This window comes from Arachis ipaensis, chromosome B03, assembly GCF_000816755.2.
Source record: "Arachis ipaensis cultivar K30076 chromosome B03, Araip1.1, whole genome shotgun sequence".
Classification (NCBI taxonomy): Eukaryota; Viridiplantae; Streptophyta; class Magnoliopsida; order Fabales; family Fabaceae; genus Arachis; species Arachis ipaensis.
Window position 1 is genome coordinate 122584874 of NC_029787.2, and position 10353 is coordinate 122595226.

The 10353-nt window shown below is 33.5% G+C and overlaps 2 protein-coding genes across 2 annotated transcripts in view; both read left to right on the plus strand.

The window, feature by feature from the left end:
- LOC107631261 (uncharacterized protein At4g22758-like) lies at positions 3931-4911 on the plus strand. The gene is made up of 2 exons (XM_016334645.2): positions 3931-4406; positions 4646-4911. Exons 1-2 carry the CDS (start codon positions 4136-4138, stop codon positions 4825-4827), a joined length of 453 nt encoding a protein of 150 aa, XP_016190131.1. The 5' UTR covers positions 3931-4135; the 3' UTR covers positions 4828-4911.
- Positions 9230-10353, plus strand: part of LOC107631260 (uncharacterized protein At4g22758) — a 1846-nt gene continuing 722 nt past the window's right edge. The window contains exon 1 of the mRNA XM_016334644.2: positions 9230-9837. Coding sequence (XP_016190130.1) covers positions 9552-9837 — 286 coding nt within the window. The 5' untranslated portion in view covers positions 9230-9551. The remainder of the gene's footprint in view (positions 9838-10353) is intronic.

Below are 10353 nucleotides of genomic sequence, written 5' to 3' on the forward strand. Positions count from 1 at the left end.
TAGCTGCAACTCACGTCGGTGACACTGACAGTTGCAGGTCACGGATGTTCGGCCGCGTGAGGAGTGACAGAGGTTCTTTCGGCGAGGGCGTTGGCGCGAGGAAGAGGGCGTTGACAGAGGTTCTTCGCGCAGAAACAGAACGGTAGGATGCAGGTTGCTGCGCACACGGCGGGGCAGCGGAAAAAGGGGGTTTTCTGCAAAACAAACAATGGGATTTTTTGGAGGGTAGGTAATGGTGGGTAATGAATGGTTAATATGAAAGAATTTGGAATAAATTGGGGGTAGATATCACAAAAAATAAATAGAAATTAGGGATAATAATGTTTAATTTACATTATTAATACATATTCGGCTAAATAAACAGTCCATTATACATATTGTATAAATACCTCATTGTCTCTCTAGCGGGACTCTATATATATAATCTTATTTATTTGATAAACATTGTAATTTAAATCCTATTATCAAGAATTCCATTAACTTTATTTTCGTGTATCATTTTATGAGGAGGACGATAATAAGATACTCTTACATGTAAATAAATATAAGTTTCTATTTCAAATGTGTATCAAAGTTATTTATCATGTTAGACAGTAAAGGATGGTCGTCTTATCAACAAAAAAAACTAAATAAAAGAATTAAATACATGTAAAAGATAAATGTGGATTTTTTTTCAGATGTTACAGATAAAAAAAGTAGGTGACAGGTGTAATTAATTTTTAATTAGTTAGTGTTATTAATTTTTTAATATGAAATTATTTTGTTAACCTTTATTTTTAATTTTAGTGACCAAGGTTACGAGAACCAGACCGATTAATAAACCGATAAGGTGACTGATTTACTGATTCACCAATTTGACCGAAATTCGACCGAGGTTCAACCGGTTTAATTAAATATTAAATAAAGTGATGGTTTGCATTACAATTGATGAAATTACAAATAATGGCAGGAGAAGGCAGTTTATGCTATCAAAGCTAAAGCTGTAGATTCGTAGCAGTTGCAAAGACTTCTAAAACCACTATAGGCCTCAACTGCAAATGTGTAATGCAATTTAAAACACTAAACTAAAAAAGTATTATCAATTAAATCTTTCATACACAACAAGGTTTGCTGCCAAGCTTTGTTATACAATAAAAACTATGTGCTTCCCATTGGCATTTATAAACATGGTTGATTCAAGAGAGTTAGTGCCTTGCTATGTTGGAGCATTTTCTCATCCTCCTACCTTTTATGCACTTTCACTCTTAAACTTTATCTCTAATTAAATAGCATTTTCACCCATTAATTTATAGCAGCTCATTTTTACTTAATCATTTTAGTATGTCTTAGAACTACTATAAATTAGGTATTTGAAAACTGATTTACTGGGATTTCAATTATCAGAAAAAGCAAACAATAACCATTATCATATTGCCATTACAAGCCTCAATCAGAACCATTAATATGAGAAAACTTTGCAACAATTTTATCCACAAGTCCAGTACTAGCTAGAAACTCTCCAGATTCCAGTACTAGCTAAAAACTCCCCAGATGATAAGAATAATGAACCAACAATATTCCATCTTCTCCCCCTCAATCCTCTTCACAACAACTAAGATAACCGCCGCACATGATCAAATTCATAAGCATAAAAAGATTTAAAGTTTTCAGCAATTCACATTTAGAATTCAGAATCCAAAATTCTATTCAACATTACAAAATTAACAAAAGAAAAAGCTGAAGAACTAAAGAATTCTACGAAAATTCATATAATTAATAAAATAAAAAATTAACTGAAATAAAAAACTGAAGAACTCACTGCAGCTTCATATAGTTAACAAAATAAAAAAATTAATTGAAAAATTGAAGAACTCACTGCGTCAGAGAGAAGAAAAAAGGTCCAGAGTCTACGGCGGCAGAAGTGATGCTTGGTAGGACAGAGGTGGCCGACGACAGAAGCTTTGAAGTTCAAACCAACCAGCCGACAAGGATGAGAACAGAATCTTCAAATCGTGCTGCCGATGATAGAAGCTTCGAAGTTCAGACGAACATACGACGACTAAGCCGATTGAAGCTTCGATCCGCGACGGTGGCAACTGCCGGTGGTCATTGCCGGCGTCGATTGGGCTAGGGATGGTGGAGTTCCTTCTGACTTCTGCAGGTCTTCTCGTTGAAGGAAAGGGAAGTTAGGGTTGACAGAGGGCTAGGAGGCGTGGTGACTTCGTTGGGTTAGGTAGGGATAAAAATCAGAAAATCAGAAGGCGGCGAGGATGCGGTGGTCAAATCCGTCGGTGCTATGGCTGCGGGATGCGGTGGCGGTGGACTGCTGGATTGGTGGTGGTAGCTATGCGATGGTTCGCAGAAAAGAGAGGAGAGATGAGTTGCTGCGATGGTTCGCAGAGAAGAGACGAGAGATGAGACGAAGATGGGTGATTTAGGGATTAGGGTTCAGCACTCGTTAGTTTGTTTAGCCTTTTTTTTTTTCCTTAAGGGACAAAAATGACGCGGTTCAGAGGTTTTATTTTCAAATAAAAAATCTGTTAAAAAATCGGACGGTTCTGTCAATTTATTGGTTGATTGCCGATTCAATCAGTTTTTTTATCGATTTTTTTGCCAAACAGTTTCTAGACTTACTCCCGACTAAGTAATCGGTTTTCAGTTAATCTAGTTGAATCGGCCAGTCCAGTTTAATTTTTAAAATTATGTTAGTGACTAATTTTAATATACATCTAACATGGTTATTGAATTTTATAGATTCTTTCAAATTTTACTTTTTTAGATTTACGAGTTATATATACTTTTTCAAAGGATTTTAAAATTTAAATATTTTAATCTGTCTTTTTCTACCAATATTATAGTTTTAAATTAAATGTGATATTCGCATTTTCAATCAAATATATAACATTTAATTTTGTAATATTTTAAATTTTAATAATAATTTTAAAATACTTATGGCAAATCTCAAATCATAAGATAAACTTAACCATGTTAACATGTTAAGACTAAGATAAATTGATTGGTCATAGTTATTATTAACCAAAAAAGACAGAGCACAATAGTGAAAATAGGACGGGGAATAAATGTTTCAGTAGATATAATTAGGGGTGTATATGGTCTGGTTCGGTCTGAAGATTTGGCCTGATCCTAAACACTTTATGGGCTAATTTAGTGTGATTTTATTGGGTCTAGGACCGGGTAAGGGCCTCAAAAATAGACCCGGTCATTATTTTGGGTCGGGTCCGGGTCATAGCTCGAGTTACCCATTCTCGGCCCGGTGGCCCGGTCATCATACACAATTAATATTTTGTATTATTAGTGATGGATGATGGCTATTCTTATGTGGAATTTAAATATTGTAAACCTTAATATTTTGTGTTATTAGTCATTATAAAATTATAAGTTAATGTTTTATGTTTAAAATGCATAAGACTTTAGACTAATATATAATATTGTATTATTTGTATTGATTTAAATATTTGGTATTATTAGACAATATTAGTATTGATTATGGTTATGCTTTAATTTTAGAGAATGGTTGGTTCTTGTTATATTTTTTTAAGTGAATTTTATTATATAAATTGTGAAATAATGGTTGGAGATTAGGTGATTTTTACATACTAAAGACCCGGTTTTCATCTGGTTTTTACCGGGTTTTCACCAGACCCGAAGATGCGTAGGTTTCATCGGGTATAGGATCGGGGTAAGGTCTAAAAATTAGGCCCGGTCTATATTTCAGGTCAGGTCTGAGTTAAGCCAAATCCAGTGTGGCCCGGCCATATACACCCTTAGATACAATGATACATAGATGAATGATCTAAATTAATACACAATCTTTTAAGTGCGTGTATATCTCTCTTAACATCACTGAAAAAGAAAAACAATAATAACAACCATTAAAATATATAAGTAGAAGAATTGAGGGCATTTGAATTTGCATAGCATTCTTCCAAGGTCACTTTATACTCAAAACCTTGCGTTGAATGCTGCTTGTTAGATGCTCTTCTTCTTCTCGAAGGTCGCTGGAGTTTGGAACGGCAACCACTTCCTTTTGTTCCTACAAAACTGTTTGGTGCTACCGCTGCGTAGGCCTTGATCCTTGAACTAACCATTTATATCATACAATCCTTATTGTTAAAGAATTTAAGAATAAGGGTTTATGATGAAGAAGAGTGCTTTTGAGAAGATGGTGATGCAGAAGAACAAGAGCAAGGGAAGCCACGAGGATCAGAAGAAGCAGCAGTGTAACAAGTTGTTGGTGAGTATCAACATACTTGGGAGCGCAGGGCCAATAAGGTTTGTGGTGAATGAAAAGGACACTGTTTCTGCGATCATTGAAACTGCTCTCAAGTCCTATGCTCGTCAAGGCAGGCTTCCTCTTCTTGGTTTTGATCCCACCGACTTCCTCCTTTATAATGCATACTTTGATGGTATCATTCTTTCTCAAGAACACCTTTTTAGGTTTCCATGAATTCTTTTGTATCAAACTCTAAATTTTTAAGCCATAGAAATTCTCTATATCATATGAATAGAGATACATTTAGTGTTAGGGAGTAACAAGATGTGATTTTAGAAGAGTCCAATATTATAATAACATAAAGTTTGGTTCATGAGATTTTTGAAGCTGACTGGTTATTTTTATTGGTTTTTATGAAAACTGCTTTGACAGCTCTGAATCCATTGGAAGCCATAGGATCTTATGGGGTGAGGAACTTTGTGCTGTGCAAGAAGCAAGTGTGTTCATCAAAGCCAGAACCGAACACAGAGCTGATATCTCAGAAAAGCAATGGTGGTAGTGGCTGGAAGGCATGGTTCAACAAATCAGTTGGACTGAAAATTTTATCCCATTGAAGAGATATATCAATTTGAGATATGAAGAATGATGTGGTGTTAATCTATTTGGTTGTTGATGGTAATGCCGAAGATGACCATGGGTTAATCCATGTTTGGATTTTAGGATTTTTTATGTTTTTGTATCTTTTTTTTTTATTCCGTCCGGTTGTATTAATAAGTTTCTTTTTTCAAAAAATAAAAGATATATCAATTTAATGTAGAATTCTTCTACAATTCAGTGTTCTAGCCATGATTGTTCTTTGTTATTCAATAATAATGTGTTTGTTGCAGTTGTGTGCTAGTGCTACTACTAGTTCAACTGCTTTGTTCAAGATAGCACAGACTATGTTTTTAATACCCAAGATTATATATTATATGTTCTTTATTAAGCAAAATATACATCTTGTTTATATGTATATATCGACCTCTTTATTTACATGCAACGCGTACTAATTTTAGACTTTAAAATTAATTAACATGGGAATGAATATGCTATTTGTTTAGTATTGCAATTCATTTAACTTTATGATCAAAGGTACTACTAATCTTATTCTATATATTGAGAAATTTGATATATAATATGCAAAGTGAAAATTTTTTAATGCAATTTCGTTAAAAAATCAACTAGAAATAAAGTAATTTTAACCAATTAATTAAAAAATAGATCCGTTACAAAATAAATAATTTTTCACTATATTAATTTTTTTAAATTTTAAAATAAAAAATAAAAAAGAGTTGCTTAGATTGTACTATAGTTAATTTCCTGTATTTTTTTTATGTGTGCTATGAAGGATAGGATAATTAAGAGCACTCTATGTTATTAAATATAATCCATTAAAAGAAAACAAACACACAAGCCTTCTTAGTAGTCAAAGTTGGAATATTGAAAGGAAAAATATAGGTAATCAACAACATTTTTGAACAATATATAAACAATGTAAATTAATAAGGTTAAAAGAGTAAATTAATCTTAAATTTAATTAGTAACATTAATTTAGGATGTAGTATATTTTTATTTAATTGATGGTTGTTTATATTGTTCAAGATGATCATTGTTTAGCCATAGAATGTTTGATATAGTTAAAACAGAGAAAGTATTGCATTGTAGAGTCCTGTGTCAATTGACATAGCTCGAGTCTAACGTACACATCATGGGTGAGGTTGATCAATGGAAAAACATTCATCAAGATATGTTGAACCAAATTACAAAGCGACTCTATTTGTATGATGACTACCTTCAACTTTGATTGGTTTGCAAGCAATAGAACTTCAAACTTCCCAAGATTCGCAATGGCATCAAAGCTCCGTGGCTGCTATTACCAATTGGTGGCGCTGCTAAAGAACCTTCCAAAGCTTGTATCACTCAATTACCTAGCATTGATAAAGAAACTCTCGACACTCTTAGTCTTGACGAGAAGGGAATTTACCATCTCAAACTGCCAGAGCTGCAATACAATCTTATCCATGGTTCTTATCATGGATGGCTAATAATTGTATCCATATATAAAGGCACTATACGAATGCTAAATCCATTGACAAAGGTTTGCTTGGATCTTTCTCCAATCTCAACTCTACTAGATGTAATTGGGGCTTGGGCCGTGCAAGGTCACTAAAGACATCATATCTGCGAATAAATTTCTAGTTTGGAAGGTTGTTATAAATTCGACTCCAACCAATGACAATATGGAGCTTGTAATTTGGCTTTTTACAAGACGAATAACAGGAGATGGCTCAAATTAACAATGAGTGCCGATGCAAATACATACTTTCAAGACGTTATATTTTTTCAAGAGAAGATATATGCAATAGATGATGATGGCCAGCTATATCACTATTAGAAAAATTATTTTTAGCGGCCATTTATTTTGTTTTTAGCGGTAATAGCCACTAATACATTTATCGGTAATTAGACATTAGTCGTCTTATGCTTTGTCGCTAAAAGATTTTAGCGATAATTATAACATTTGTCGGTAAAAATCTTTTTAATGACCGCAAAAAGTATATAACTTTTAGCGGCTATTTTCTTGGCAATTTATATGGCCGCCAAAAATAGTTCTAAGATTGCAATGTTATTCATTTTTAGTGGTCATTACTATTGCCACCAAAATTATTTTACTGGCAATTTATATGGCCACTAAAAATAATTCTAAAATTGTAATGTTATTCACTTTTAGTTGCCATTACTATTCTGCTATAATTTTAAGACTTTTTTAATTATACTCACTCTTTTAGAAAAAAATAACCTATCTTTTTTTAAAATTTCAAATTAATTTTACCAACAATTATTATTATTGTACATAATATAAATATACTAAAATTAATTATTACAAAATAAAATATTTTATTAAGTAAATTTACATTATATATTTATAAAATAAAGTGGACTGTCCCAACATGTTTAGACCAAAATGCCAAAGTGTGTATTTTATTTGCCTAACCAAGTTTTCTATTGATGGTGCCAAAAACAAGATCCTAGTTCAATAAAATAGCCACCTCTACTACAATAATAATCGTATATCATTAACACAAATATGTGAAATCATCAAGGGATCACTAGGATCCTCTTGTTTGCAACCATTAACACAAGTATATCAAAGGATTGCATGAGCATTATATACTTTTTCTAGGCATACTATTAGATTTTTTGGTCACTTTCCATCATTTTATGAGGTGAATATATGAATATATGGATATACTCTTCCTATCATTTTCTATCATGGGAAAGTTTTGGAGGCCAGCAATTTTTTAAAAAATTGGCCAGCATTTAACTATAAAAAAATTTTGAATGATCCCACACTGTTGAATTTAATCTTACGCCATTAAAAATATTATTAATGACCAATTAATGATTACAAAACACAAAAATTACTGTCATTTTATCAGGTTTTTTGGTCACTTTCTATCATTAACACAACCTATATGAATATATGATCATCACCTAGCTACATGCAAACTAACAAAAGAGAAGAGATAATAATAAAAGAAAACATCACAAAATAAGAGGAAATATCTAAGGCCAATAAAGGCCCGAGCAAATCAAATGGAGAATATACTCTTCCTTCTCAATGTAATTGATGCAGGAGCATATATCTTTATGTTTGTGTCGTTAATTAAAGTAGTCTAGTTTAGCATATATATATTATATTATGTTATGAGTTAGTCCCACATCGCCCGAGTCATGAAAGTTCCCCCTCCCCTACTAGTATAAATATGCGTATGTACCCCTTTTATTTGCAAGTTGAATTGATTGAGTTATATATTGAAATAAGATGTGTGCTTATTTTCCTCTAGACTCTTTGAGAGTAAGAGGTGCATCCTTGGCTTAGCCAACCAAGGTGAGTTCTTGGCTACTTTCACCATAGTGGGGTTGTTAACCTCGCCAAGATTGGTGGCCCAAGTGACGTCCCGGCGTCAGTTTGGTATCAAGAGCTAGGTCGATCCTCGATTTGCTCCAGTAAAATTTTATTTGGTTCGCGGTACGATCTTAGTGCGGTTCTCTCGCTGTTGGTACGAGTTGTCATCAGTACGGATTGTCTGTTGCGAAGTTCCGGGTAATATTGTTCTTTTCTTTTCTGTTGGTGATTGATTATCTTCGTTCATTATCATCATTGTGCATCCTCATCATCATCATCATCACAACATCAAAGCATCAATCTCATTACATAGTAAAAGATGGCTCCAAAGCGCAGAACTACTCAAGAGATTAAAATGGAGGAGTTACGCCGTCAAGTTAAGGAATTGCAAGAGCAACTTGCAAAACATGAAACTGCTCAAAATAATCATGGCAGGCAGAGTGATAACAGTTCTTCTAGTGAAGAAGATAATGCAAATCCATTTCATTATTCTTCTTCGTCTGAAGATTTGTCTACACGAAGAGCACGACACAACACGACTCACAAAGCTAAAGACTTCTAATAATTATAATATGCACAAAAATAAATTTGAATTCCGAAATACATATCACTTGAGGGCAAGGGAACTAATTATTTGAGGAACCCAACTTGGTTATATAGGTCATAGTTATTAAAATATAGGAAAAGTCTAGGGTAGCAACTTTTCTAAATTCTGGCCAGCATGTAACCAATAAGAAAAAGTGAGTCATTTGATGAAATTTCACACCAATTTTACACCATTAAAATCATCATTAATAGCTATTTGATAGCTGCAAATCATAAAAATTGCTGGCCTTCTAACACTCCTCGACAGAATAAATTAAAGCGTTGGAATTTGAATATAGAGTTATGTTACTTGTATACTAAAATTAGCCACTAAAATTAGTTATTAGTATAAAATATATGTTAAAATAGAAATACATATTGAAAATAAATTAAATTACACATGTATTTATTCACACATACATTAATAGATAATTTTGATGTAGAAATAACATTACTCATGAATATATATAGATGAAGGAATGAAGGACCTAAATTCAGAGGACAAGAGTATATAAGAAGGAGTGAGTGCAGGGTTTTATTGCACTTGTCCGAAACATTCTGTTCTCTCTTCTCCTTTCTCCAAGCTAAGGTTTCTTGGATGCTGCGTATATCTCTCTCTTTGATGCTCTTCTCCAAGGTTCGCAGCGTGTGGAACCACCCTTCACGCGCCATCACCCTCTTCCTCTTCCTTCGCTTCCTCCAAAACCGTTTGGTACTTCCGCAACACTGAACCATCTCATTGTCAAACCACAAGAAAATAAAAAGCTTCAAAATAAGAAGAAGAAGATCAGAATTCAGGAGGCCATGACGAAGAAGAGTGCTTTTGAGAAGATGCTGATGCAAAAGAGGAGCTATGACGATGACGAGGATCAGCAGAAGAAGAGGAACAACAGCAACAATAAGAGGTTGTTGGTGAGTATCAACATACTTGGGAGTGCAGGGCCAATAAGGTTTGTGGTGAATGAAAAGGACACTGTTTGTGTGATCATTGAAACTGCTCTCAAGTCCTATGCTCGTGAAGGCAGGCTTCCCCTTCTTGGTTTTGATCCCACCAACTTCCTCCTTTACTCTGCAAATGCATGCTTTGATGGTATTAATCATTTTCATTTTTCACCCCCTTTTAGTTTCGTGCATCAATTTGTACACTTTTATTGCTTAAATAGGGATACAAATATTGATGAATATGTGAGTATGGTAACTCTTTTGAAAAATTATTTACCATTTTAACAAGTTTAAAGTGGCAGTAATCATGTTTTCGTATCTGTTCTCAAATCGTAATTATTTGTTTTTCGTTCGCTACTGATTTCCTATACATGCCAGGATGACTCAACAAAATAAAATAGGTTCCTTAAACTGGTTTTTCGGCAACTCTTGCAGAGTTGTAGTCATAATTTGGTCTCCTTTGGGCCGTGTTATTAAAGCCGATCTGAGCGGGTCGAGTTGACTGAAAAACTGATTAATCAATAGTTTAATCAATTCGATTTAGCATATAGATCGTTATTGCAATTGAATCGGTCAACGACCACGATCGTTATTTAATTTAATTTAATTTAATTTAATTTCATATTATGTATTTCATATTTTTTTAAATTAAATATATTTTAAA

Coding starts and splice junctions, on each gene's coding strand:
- LOC107631261 (XM_016334645.2), top strand. CDS start 4,136: ATGATGAAGAAGAGTGCTTTTGAGAAGATGGTGATGCAGAAGAACAAG. Junction 4,407..4,645: donor TTATAATGCATACTTTGATG/GTATCATTCTTT, acceptor CTGCTTTGACAG/CTCTGAATCCATTGGAAGCC.